Here is a 12,022-nt window from a genome sequence, read left to right as displayed (position 1 = left end):
GGGTTTATGAAAATAGTTATTAATAATTAACAAGTTTTCTTTCGCAGACAACGAGCGACCACAACCCAAGTTTTTCACCGTGATACAAATACTTGCGAACGATTCACATAACAGAAACATCATGCACGCTTCATGGCTGACACAGTTGTGTCTTAATGTATCCTTGACCGTTTACTTCGTTGCAACGGACAGAGACTTTTTGGAAACAAAGCTAAAGTTGATAAATCAGCTGTCAATAATAAATGAACTAAACTTTCCCCCTGCGGCAACCTTTTTATATCCATTGTGAGGATCTGGGCAAAAAACAAATGAACTCGTCAACGATTTGCAACGACGCAACACCTACTAGATTATAATTCCAATCAAATGAGCTTGAAAACTCTCACAAATTGGTCACAATGTTTTCTTGGCAATTGTTATACTGTTTAACACTACGAAACATCGTCCAAAAACGTTAGATTCAATAATTTTTACATGATCTTACTTCGTTTTAGCCAAGCCTATATATACCAACGTACGAAAAATACCAAAACAATTAAAATAAAAAATGATTGTATGAATTAGAAGAAATTAAACTGCTTTGAGTTGCCTTCTTTGGCTTTTTTAGTTCTTCTTACTTTTGTCTGACAGATTCTTTTTTTTAATCCTTGTGGAATATGATGAAAACAGCGGTTCAAACTATGATCCGAAAATTGTTTTCCTGTAAAATTACTACATTACTAGCATTTTTGCAAACTAGTCCTGAAAGATTCTGTCTTATTTGCCAGGGGAAAAGGGGTGAGTACTGAGTCATTTATGATCCAAAAATTGTTTCCTGTTTAGTAAAATTACTACGTGATGCAAATGAAAGAAATACCGCGGGTGATTTATTCCCCACAGAGTGTTTTGACCAGCCATTATCAAGAAATAGCCTCGACTTGGTATTCAATGTTATTCTAAGGTAGACAAGCATTTTTGCAGCAGCTGCGTGGAGCAAACGACCTGAAGCTCGTTGAATACCAAAAAAATATTATGCTTCCTCGGAGGTTGAAGCAATTGGTCTTTGTATCTTTTAACATTTTTCTGGTAGTGTTGTTCGTTGTGGCGAACAATGACTTTTGTGCAAGCGTTTTTGAAACTCAAGTTGGTAAGTAATAACTCGATCAGAACCTGCGGCTTCATTTTTTTTATAGTTAATGTTTCTACATCGCCAATTTCCTATTGCAAAATTTTCAGATTTCATTTTACTTGATCACGTCATCAACAAAACTGATGTTGCCGATGAGTTTGAATGTCAGCTAAAATGTATGGGAAACAACAGTTGCAAGTCGTTTAATGTTCATCGCAATGGCAATAATGCGAAGAAGCTTTGCGAGCTCAACGACAAAACCCGGCAGATGAAGCCTGGTGATTTTCAACGGAAGAAAGGATCTACATACTATGGTTCAGTTCAGGTCAGTTGAAAATATGTTTCTGGTGTGCACATATTCCTTTTCATATTCGAGAGCGGCACAAGGCGAACATAAAGAAACAAAAAATCTCTTTGATAATCCGTTTTATGCTAGAAATTTGGAGCACCTTTACCCTTTTTTAACAACTTTCATTATCATCATAAAATCATCCTCATTTTCATAATTATCATTTTTTTTATTGTGCAAAGAAGAACAGCTAACTGAGAAAATTCAACTGCAAAAGCTCTTATTGATCAATTTTAGAGCGTGTGTGTAATTATACATGGTCTTGTTATACTTGGTTTTGCTCACTGTATTCCCGAAAAAAATGTATAAACAAACCTCTTATTCTACTCTTTAAACCTGGCAATAGAAATCTAAAGAAGTATCCCAAGGCCAGTGGAGATTGATTTACGATTCATTGGCCTCCCTTTATTTCTTACATCTGAAATGAAAAAAACGATTGGGGGCTGTCCTGGTGTACCGGCACACGAGGGAATTCCTATTGTTTTCATAACCATACATAGAGTTATGACGCAGTTCGTTAATGTTTCCTTCTTTTGTGTACCGGTACACGAGGACACAACCAAAAGTTGTCTTATGCTGTTAAACGCTACTCGAAGTTAAAAATATAAATTAAAGGAACTCAAACAATCACCTCAAAAAAAAATGCCCTATTGAATACCTATCCTAAAAACCGACGAAAAACAACACGAAGAAACATCTGTATGTAATATGTTTTGATAAAACCAACGCAGGGCACTTGTGTGGATGTTTCTCGTCAGCGAAGCGGCAAAACAAAGGGCGGCCAGTGTCATCCGAACTACAAAGGAAAATTGTGCCAAACACGTAAGTAATAAATATCCTTTAACCCAAGAATGACTATTTGATTGGTTCTTAGCTATGCTCTATTGGAGGACAGACGCATAAGTGGCGTCATCATTCACAAGTTTCGCTTCTTTATTATATTAAACAAATTGATTCCATTTTTCCGTGCGTTCAGTTGTTAGTTACATTCTCCCCTAAGAATCAGTCATTAGGATTAAGGAATTAAAGGAAATGATCACCTACGAGACAAGCCGTCGATCGTTAAACAAAGACTCCCTGTTATTACCGCAGGCAATGTGTAACGAAAAGCGTAGATAATATGAGTATTGATGTAAAGGGTTAAAGCACACTTATATATTTTGTTGATGATAATAAGAGCTGCGATTTAGAAACTAAATTTGATCTTTTTCTTTGAAAATTATCAAGCGAGACTTGGCCATTCTGCTGCAAATCCTGGAAAATCTTGCAAGCATATTCTTGAATCAAATGACTCTGAAGGAGATGGGGAATACTGGATCGACCCTGAGGTCAAAGGAAACCCTTTGAAGGTCTACTGTGATATGAACACTGATGGAGGTAGGTGAATGGCACTTAGAGATGATACCACATAAAAATATGCATCGCAATCTGTCATGTTCAAATCATTAAAACAAATCGAGATATCAACACTATTTTACATTAAACAAATCCACAAGATTTCGCATTTCTATACCTAGAATATTTTAGAATTGATGTGAGATGTACGGTCTTTATTTAACATTGCTAGGAGGCTGGCTTCTTACATCCAACTTTATGGTGGATAGCTCGACCATTCCTCCCGCTTGGACCGCTGAGCCATCGTACCGCGGGATCAGCAAATTCATAAATCACAAAATGGGTATCACAATTAGCGCCATGAAAGAACTCAGAAGACACTTGTCTTTCACTCAGATGAGATTTCACTGCAACAAACAACAGGGACGTACGTTCCACGTGACCACTGCCGCTAACAGCTCTGGTGAAGCTGTAGTCCAGTATTTCAGCGGTCAGACGAATACCCTGCCAGACTCGTGTCACTCTTTTTTTAGAATGAAAGATGACAACTCTCATCTCGCCAGGTATTGTGCCAGATGGGGATACGACGGATATTCGCACTTCGTAGGGAAGTGGGGGTATAAAAATAGAGCAGGTGAAACGCGTTTGTACGATCACACTGCATTTGTTGCTGATCAGTATCACTGGATGACAACCTCTGGAAACCGCTTGTGCGACGACACGAACGGCGATACCTTTATAACTTTGTCAAAGGGAGATTTTTGGAAGATTTTTGTTCGTTAAACAGTTAGCGAGTGGCACAACTGACAGGATAAACACATACTTAACTACCGAATTATACTTAGTGGCCTTAAAAAAGTGAAATGTTTTCACGAGGGTTTAACGAAACGTTTGAATATTATAGGATAGCGCGAGTGAATTCATAGACCGATTTAGAGTTGTCAACAGATTATCATTTCTTACGAGGTCGATAAATAAACAATTCAAAACTTAAAAAAATGGCGCTGCTAGTATAGGGGGGGATCGTGCCTTATCAGTCATACTAAACTTTCACCCTTGAAATTATGCCGGGATATTATGAAAGCCTGCAGGAGATATAATTAACCAACTCAAAACAGAATTAGTTGCTCCAGGGCGGCGTAGGGATGGATCTTTTTGATAACATTCTGATTTAAATGCAGGAGAATCAATGGATAGCATTCGTGTTTGACACCATCTTTCTCGCGTGTATCTCGCGTGACACTGACCGCTCTTAATTTTACCGTTTCGCTCACTGGAAACATCGGCACAATTGGCGTGGTTTGGGTTAAATAAGACAAAGTGTAAATAAGTCTTTTTGGATTGTGTAATGGTAGAAGTTTCTTTGAATGACGTTTTCAATTAAGCATTCGGTTACAGAGGTATTTTCAGAGGGGTCTGCTGTTAAATCAGGCTTGTAAGAAAAGCGCTTCACTACGAAATCGTAAGAACTTTTTTAGGAGTGGTGTAGATTTTTCAGAGTTAAAACTAAATTTAAACGTAATGTGTTTCACGGATTTTAAGTGCAAAAATTTTGCTTGAAATTTTGCTTAAAGTTGAGCGTCAAATGAAATGCGCATAATTACACAGTCTTCTATGGTCTGTTTAGGTACGATATTTGTCCCGCTTGGCTGTCTGTACAATATTTTTTTGCTCACTTGCAAAGCATTCAACGAGGTTCAGGTCGTTTGCTTTAAGCAGCTGCTACCAAAGAGCTAGTCCACCTAAGGATAACATTGAATACAAGTCGAGGCTATTTGTTGATAATAGCTGGTCAAACCACTCAGCGGCAAATAAATCACCCGGGGTGTTTCTTCCTTTTTCAGCATGTAGTAATTTTTACTACACAGGAAGACAATCTTTCGATCATAAGTGATTCAGTAGTCACCACTTCTCCGCCGTTGGAAAAATAAGACAGAATCTCTCAGGACTAGTTTAAACCGCTGTTTTCATCATTCTCCACAATAATTAAAAAAAAAATATGTCAGACAAAATTAAGAAGAACTACAAAAGCCAAAGAAAGCAACTCAAAGCAGTTTAATTTCTTCTAATTCATACGATCATTTTTTAACTTCATTTTTCGGTATTTTTCGTTCGTTGGATATGTATAGGCTTGGCTAAAACAAAGTAAAATCATGTAAAATTTGTTGAAGCTAACTTTTTTGGACGATGCTGCGTAGTGTTTAACTATAGAACAGTTGCCAAGAAAACATTATTACAAATTCGTTAGAGTTTTTAAGGTCATCCGACTAGAATTATAACATATTTGGTGTTGCGTCTATGCGAATCGTTGGTGAGTTGGTTTGTTTCTGCCCAGATCCTCACAATGAATATAAAAAGGTTGCCGCAGGGTGAAAGTTTAGTTCATTTATTATTGAAAGCTGATTTATCAACTTTAGTTCAGTTTCCAAAAGATCTCTGTTCACTACAATGAACCAAACGGTCAAGAATACATGCACGTACATTAAGAGTCATAAACACAAAATGTGTCAGCCACGAAGCGCACATGGTGTTTCTGTTATGTGAATTGTTCGCGAGTATTTGACAATTTTACACGGTTAACAACTTAGGTTGTGGTCGCTCGTTTTCTGCGACAGAAAACTTGTTTATAATTGATAAACAAGTTTTCTCCCGAGGTAAATGAGGTATAAAACTGCTTGAGGAAACCCCAGACATTTTGAGTATTTTCAATTTACCGAAAAGAAAAACATTTTTACAGGAAAAAGTTTAAAACTTTTAGAATGAACACAATCTTGCAACTTCTCCGGCAAAATGAAATTGTTATGGTGGAGCAGGTGTGCGGTCTCGCTTATTCCCAAGCCTTTACTATTATCAATGAAAACATGCCGGAACAATGTGGAGTACAGTAGATTAACGCAATATCGATCGAGTCACAAAAAACTACATTTTCACGCGCGGTGCAAACATGCGTTTTTCTAGGATGACATGCTGTGTCAAAGTTTTATAAGTACTTACGTGTTTGACACCACCTTCTTTTGTATCTGGGAAAACACTTACCTGCCCTTCTTCGTGCGTTACGTTCATGAGAAATATCGACACAGTTACCCTACCACGGCTGTTTCAAAACGCCCGCCAGTGGAAATTTAGTTTGCGCATGTCAGATTGACATTTTCAGTTTGAAACCGCTGAAAATGTACGCTTAACGGCTCAACAAGAAAGAGCCCACTGATAATTAGGTGGCTAAAAGTATATGCGCATAGCCCGAGGAAATAGCTAACTTATGCGCAGACATTGTGTTTTGCTTCGGGATAGTTAATCATATTGCATCTTGATTTGACGCGGGATGACTTATCGCCTTTTTGAGGTCTTCTCATTTTCAGGCAAGATTCTGATTGATTCGAATTTTTTCTTTCAATAAAGGAACGACTCTGGCTTTACGTCTCTCCTTTGCCGTTAGTTTCTGTACCTTGATGTTTTAATCCGAATTGTTTTGAGTGGTGTAATCTGCGATTACACTTCATCACTGAAATAGTAAATATGGCGTCTATCTCCTCTTTGACCTCGAACTAATGCCCCTGAACTACGCGAATTTATCCTCTCAATGCAATCATGCTCACCCATAGGCTAAACAAAGAATACACGATGTATGACAAAATGCTAAAATGTCCACGGCCTTCTGTTACGTGCAAGAAAGTTGCACTAAGTGCGTGTGATTTCCTTCCTGAAAAGTGTACGTCATCGATCTGTCACGTGAAGCTACAGGAAAATTAATAGAGAAAGCAGGGACAAGACGTTTCTTTAGGTTAACATTTCAGTCACGACCAGGGATAATAAACCCTGCTTTGATCTGGTAGTTAAATCGTTGTTCTTGGCTATGATCAACATGGTTTATTGCGAATACTCTCTCCCCCTTCAAATGGAACGAACCACACGCAATAACACAAAAATGCAAATATTCCCGCACCCCTTCCTGAAACAAGGTACAAACCCTAAGGGTGTACCCTTCTAAAGAAATAAAAGGTCGGAAAAAGGAACTTCAGAACATATCTTAAGTCAATTTAGAACTGCTTTGCTTAGTCCAAGTTTAGTTTAGAACATAGTTCAATTAGTACATTCAGATGGCTAATTTTGGTCTCTCTGAACATCAACAAATATTGGAAAAATTTGCCGAATTTGTGAAGAGCGATTAAAGAAGGCAAAAGATAAGTGTGAGAACAGTTTTCTTTGCGATGATAAGATGGAGATTATTTTCACAGCCTTTGGTGTCAAAGTTCGTAAAGATGACCTTGACATGTGTCCTCTCAAGTTCCGCCACAAGTGCTACAAGCTTGCTTTAAGAGGAGGCACACGCCTTGAAATCAATGTGTAGCCTCCACACAAACGCACTACAACTGTAAGATCTGCAGTTTCTTTAAAGATCAAAAGAGACCTGGTGGGAAGAAGATTAAACCTGGAATAAAACCCAGAGAAGACTCAGCTAGACTCAAGGAACAAGTGGAAATGGTGAGGGAATGTCTGGCACTTTAAGCTTCCAACCTGATCCAGCCACACTCTCATTCTCTGAGGAAGTAAAGAATTTACAAAGCTTTAGAGGATAAGATCCTCTTTACCCAGAACAATTTGTTGAAAACACCAAGCGCGAGTATATGTGCCCTGTTTGAAAAGAGGTACTTGATCAACCAGTTCAGACAAAATGCTGAACTCCACACATATTTTGTGCTAGTTGCTTGTCATTTTCTTTTGAAATGTGTGGATCCCTTTGCCCGGTGTGCCAAACTGTCACTGTAATGATGATGACCCTTGCTACTTCCAACGTTGTACCCTTGCAATCCTCTTTTCCTGTTGTTGGTCCTACCCCTGAGGAATCGACCTCGGTACATGCCTATGCCACATTCATTTTACCACTTCTCTCCGAATCTGTCATTCCTGTTTATCCAAAGTCCAGTAGGAAAAACCACAATACCAAACTAGCTGAAAGATATCACGTTTGTGGATATCTCAGCTGGTCAGTCTATCTGAACAACACACTTTTCCTTTTCGTGTTCTCAACCCCACTTGTAAACCCGTGACCATCTACCGCTGCTCAACTATGGGCACTTTTATCCCTGCAGCGGGTTCTATGTCTGTAATTGATATCGACGAAGCGTCTGGTGCGCCTATTCCTCCTCAGGGAGATGATGAAACAGTGCCGTTAGATCTTACTTCATCCACTCTTGACTTTGACCAACTAACTCAATTGAAGGCGCTAATTGCGGAATACCACGATATTTTTGCCTTAAAGCCGGAAGAGCTAGGACGCACTGGTTTAGTCCAACATCGCATTGATACCGGCGATCACCCCCCAGTGCGTCAACGCCCTTATCACGTCTCTAATACCCAAAGCGGAATTATTGAAGAACATATGAATGACATGTTAAACAAGGGCATAATCCAGCCCAGTACAAGTCCTTGGGCTTCTCCCATCATTCATGTGGAAAAAAAGATGGCACTAACCGTTTCGTTGTAGACTTTAGGCGCTTAAATGCTGTAACACGAAAGGATTCCTTTCCCTTGCCGCACATCGATGATGCACTGGATGCTCTTAATGGTATTTAGTATTTCAGCTCTATGGATCTTAGAATGGTAATTGGCAGGCTGAGATGGAGCCTGAATTTCGTCGACGCACGGCGTTCACAACTTATGGTGGTCTTTATGAGTTCATGGTACTCCCGTTTGGCCTAACTGGGGCATCGGGGACCTTTGCTCGATTAATTGCAAGCGTCCTGCGCAATCTTACTTATAAGATTTGTCTGATATACTTGGATGACATTCTTGTATACTCCAAAACATTTGAGGAGCATTTGTCTCACCTTCGTCAAGTCTTTGACCGCCTCCGCCTTGCCAACTTAAAACTCAAACCATCTAAATGTAAATCGCATTATTGACAATTTACATTTGTATACATGGCGGCTGAAAGGGAAAGAAGAATCCCAAAACGATACTCCGACGAGCTCTTTTCAACGGGGCTTTTATTGAGAAAGAAGACAAGAACAAAACAAACGACCGTAAACTTTCATCCTGTCGTTGTGACAGCCGTAGACAAAGTCGCAAAGCGAGAGAAAATTCACCACGTTGAAATCTTTAGAATTTTTTTTGGTGATACTTGCAGCTTCACTCTGAGTCTTCGAGCTCTTCCTCAAGTTTCTTTCGCTTGGTAATTTCATTCTCCGAATATTCCACTAGCGCTCGATTTCTATAAAGTAATTACCCAGCTCGTGATAGAGGAACTTGACGGAAAAAATTGCGTCACACCGCTTGTCAGTGACGGCTCTTGACACCAAAACCCTCACTTTTCCTCTTTGCTCGCTTTGGCTTTGCACACATGGTCCCAGTCTTTTTCCTTGAGACGTTTGTTCTTCGATTGTTGACGACGATGCCTCTAATGCACGTTTGTTGCATGATTTTCTCCACAAATGCAGCGAAGGTAGATTCGCCACTTCCCTCTCCATCCTCTTTGGCAATTGTCTGGAAAAGATGGCTGAAAAAGAAATTCGAGACTTACTAGCAAAAAAAATTTAGTATTATATGAAATTCCGTATCTCTGGGAACAAAAGGAAAAGAATATAATCGCTTAATTCATTTATAAGACTACTTACTTGTTAATACTGAATGTAAACGAAAGTAACGAGGTGCCGGAAAATTCTGTTTTTGGACCCTCTGATCTCTCTCACACGGCCTATATGGATCCCCAGAAAACCAGAATTAATGAGAGTGCTGAGACTTGAGCGGCCATCTAACCCATCTAAATCGGTCGGAAACTAGACGAATTATATACCAAAGTAAAGGAAATTTCTCGCTCCATTCGTATATGGCAGTACAATTGAGATTGGAATATGTGCGAAAGAGCTAGGACCCTTTCTTACACGCTAACGGTGATACGACACTTTGAACGCCTTCGGAAATTGTCTAATCGTAATTTTAAAAAATGAATTTTGACCCCTTAAATCCTAAAGCTTTGGTATTTCAAAATAACTTATAAAGTAGCTTTAATATTCGTCTTTTAAATTTTTCTGGTAAAACTAGTTACTCTCAAAACTTCTCTTAGTAATCGAGCCAAAGGTTCCAATTTTGTGTGTTCTTGAGTCAGACAGTGGTGGGGGCATGGTCGCCGAGACTTGATATAGGCTTTTGTTAACATTAAGTTTGATATGAGACCGAATAGACCACGTAAGGATCCCTAAACGGCTGATAATTAAAAGCTACACGACTTCGCTCAGCCATCTCGAGCTCGCTTTTCCATGTCACATCATCGATCTCGTGATGATTTAATATTCCAAATAACTCAGTGCTATTATGAAATAGTCGCCACAAAGTTATCGTAATCTAGTTTTGACAATTTCGAAGTAATCTGTTTTGTGTGGCTTCTATGCTTATCGTTGGGGAATTTTATTGTCACTGCCCAGAGCCTCACAATGGACTAAAAAAGGTTGCAGGAGGGGGCAAGTCTAGTTCATTCATAATTGACAGCTGACTTATTTACCTTGGTGTAGATTTCTTTAAAACAGTGTGAAATTGGGTCTCAAGCTACATTGCAAAAAGCTTTTTTTTGACCATATTACACTAACAATGAAAACAGTTTATTTGAACCAATATACTTCTATTTGTGAGAATATTGAAGTTGTAAACCATATTTTACACCTTAGATAATCAACCCTCGTTGCTGACACATTTAGCTTACAAATTGCGCCACTACAAAGTTCAGATACTGTTATAAAATGATATTCACTACTCTCACTAGAAAATCCTTAATTGTCCTTGTCATCATGCAAATTGCCAACGCATATGCAAGATATGACAAACTACTTTATAACACTACTTAATTAAAAAGAAAATGTATAGCGATATAACACCGATCATTATGAGAAAAAGCTAGTGTTGAGGTTATCGTGCAAACCTGAAAATCTTACAACCGTGGTTTTCATCCCATGACGTGCGTCAACAAACCAATGACTGAAAGCAATTTGTTTGTCTTTTTACAGAGTGAGAAATTGTAGTTCCACCCTGGGTCAAAACTTAACCAAACATTGTTTTGATATTTGGTTGAACTAATTATTTAGCACACATAGATTTTCCAAAAATCTCCTGGCGAAACGGAGTCATGATCCCAATCATCGCAATACCACGATCCATCTAGTATATTCCAACGATAGCTGCGTGGAACGCGTGCGATCCCTGTGTACAGCCTCCGTTCCACATCGCCTCCATTAAATCCCCATTTTCCGTCATTACTCCAACTCTCACACTCAATGACCAACTTAGAGTTGTCGTCTTCCATTCTCTGAAAAGACCCACATGAATCGGGACGCACATCCTTCTGGCCGCTGAAGTACTCAACCACAGCTTCACCGGTGCTGTTACTGACCGTGGTCACGTGGAACGTACGACCTTGTTTCTTACTGCAGTGGAATCGTAGCTGAGTGAAAGACAAGTGTGACCTGAGTTCTTTCAGTGCACTCACTGAGATACCCATTTTGTTGTTGGCAAAGTTTCTGATTCCGCGGTATGATGACTCAGCGGTCCAGTCAGGGGGTGAAGTAGAGTTCAAAACAAAGTTTGCTACAAGTAACCAGCCTCCTGAAATGAAACATTACGCAACACTATCAAACAGTCTTTAGAGTAAGGACCACACGTGAGCATTTTCGTACTCTCTTAGAGTTTTTTGTGTGTTGATATTAACAATTCCAACATTTTATTTCTTTGGCTTTCTTTTCGCTCGCCATAATGCATATTCTTTAAGATTTTCAATAGATCTTACTTCGTCTATAATCATTTGTTTAAGTTTTATCGTTGATTTTTGTCTTGTATATTTTAAGTTTTGCATGGCACCTTAATTACTTCAAAATTCTTAATCTCCATTGTGACGTGTACGCAACAGACGCACTAAACTCCTTTCGTTGGTAAGTCATTCACGCTCGGCTCACTTCCATCAGTTTTCATGTCACAGTAGACCCTAAAAGGATACCTTTTGTCCTCTGGGTCGATCCAGTACTCCACGTCTCCTATGGAGTCCCCAAAGTCTCGGATCTCCTTACAAGAGCGAGCAGATCGTTCTTTGCCCAGCAAAATGTTTTTTTTTTTTTTTTTTTGATAAGTAGATAATTAGGACATGACAGATTGCGATGCATATTTTTATGCGGTATCATCTCTTGGCACCATTCACCTACCTCCGTCAGTTTTCATATCACAGTAGACCTTCAAAGGATTTCCTTTGC

General features: G+C 39.1%; 2 protein-coding genes across 2 annotated transcripts; one reads left to right on the top strand and one right to left on the bottom strand.

Moving 5' to 3' along the window:
• Positions 1 to 914: 914 nt before the first annotated feature.
• Positions 915 to 5,094, top strand: LOC113679312 (uncharacterized). The gene is made up of 5 exons (XM_089185950.1): positions 915 to 1,126; positions 1,216 to 1,433; positions 2,189 to 2,279; positions 2,685 to 2,834; positions 3,025 to 5,094. Exons 1-5 carry the CDS (start codon positions 1,012 to 1,014, stop codon positions 3,573 to 3,575), a joined length of 1,125 nt encoding a protein of 374 aa, XP_089042076.1. The 5' UTR covers positions 915 to 1,011; the 3' UTR covers positions 3,576 to 5,094.
• A 5,280-nt stretch (positions 5,095 to 10,374) lies between these two features.
• On the bottom strand, positions 10,375 to 12,022 carry LOC113679351 (uncharacterized). Its single transcript, XM_027196306.2, has 2 exons — positions 11,975 to 12,022; positions 10,375 to 11,384 (listed from the first exon to the last, which is right to left on the bottom strand). The coding sequence occupies exons 1-2, from the start codon at positions 11,988 to 11,990 to the stop codon at positions 10,864 to 10,866; spliced, it is 537 nt and encodes a 178-aa protein (XP_027052107.2). The 5' UTR covers positions 11,991 to 12,022; the 3' UTR covers positions 10,375 to 10,863.

This window comes from Pocillopora damicornis, chromosome 10 (assembly GCF_964200805.1).
Source record: "Pocillopora damicornis chromosome 10, jaPocDami1.2, whole genome shotgun sequence".
Classification (NCBI taxonomy): domain Eukaryota; kingdom Metazoa; phylum Cnidaria; class Anthozoa; order Scleractinia; family Pocilloporidae; genus Pocillopora; species Pocillopora damicornis.
This window is presented reverse-complemented; position numbering and strand designations above follow the sequence as displayed.

What these genes read in the sequence shown, in the direction of transcription:
- LOC113679312 (XM_089185950.1), top strand. Translation starts at nt 1,012, where the DNA reads ATGCTTCCTCGGAGGTTGAAGCAATTGGTCTTTGTATCTTTTAACATT. An exon ending in CGTTTTTGAAACTCAAGTTG is followed by an intron (nt 1,127 to 1,215) that starts GTAAGTAATAAC and finishes CAAAATTTTCAG; the next exon opens with ATTTCATTTTACTTGATCAC. An exon ending in AGGAAAATTGTGCCAAACAC is followed by an intron (nt 2,280 to 2,684) that starts GTAAGTAATAAA and finishes AAAATTATCAAG; the next exon opens with CGAGACTTGGCCATTCTGCT.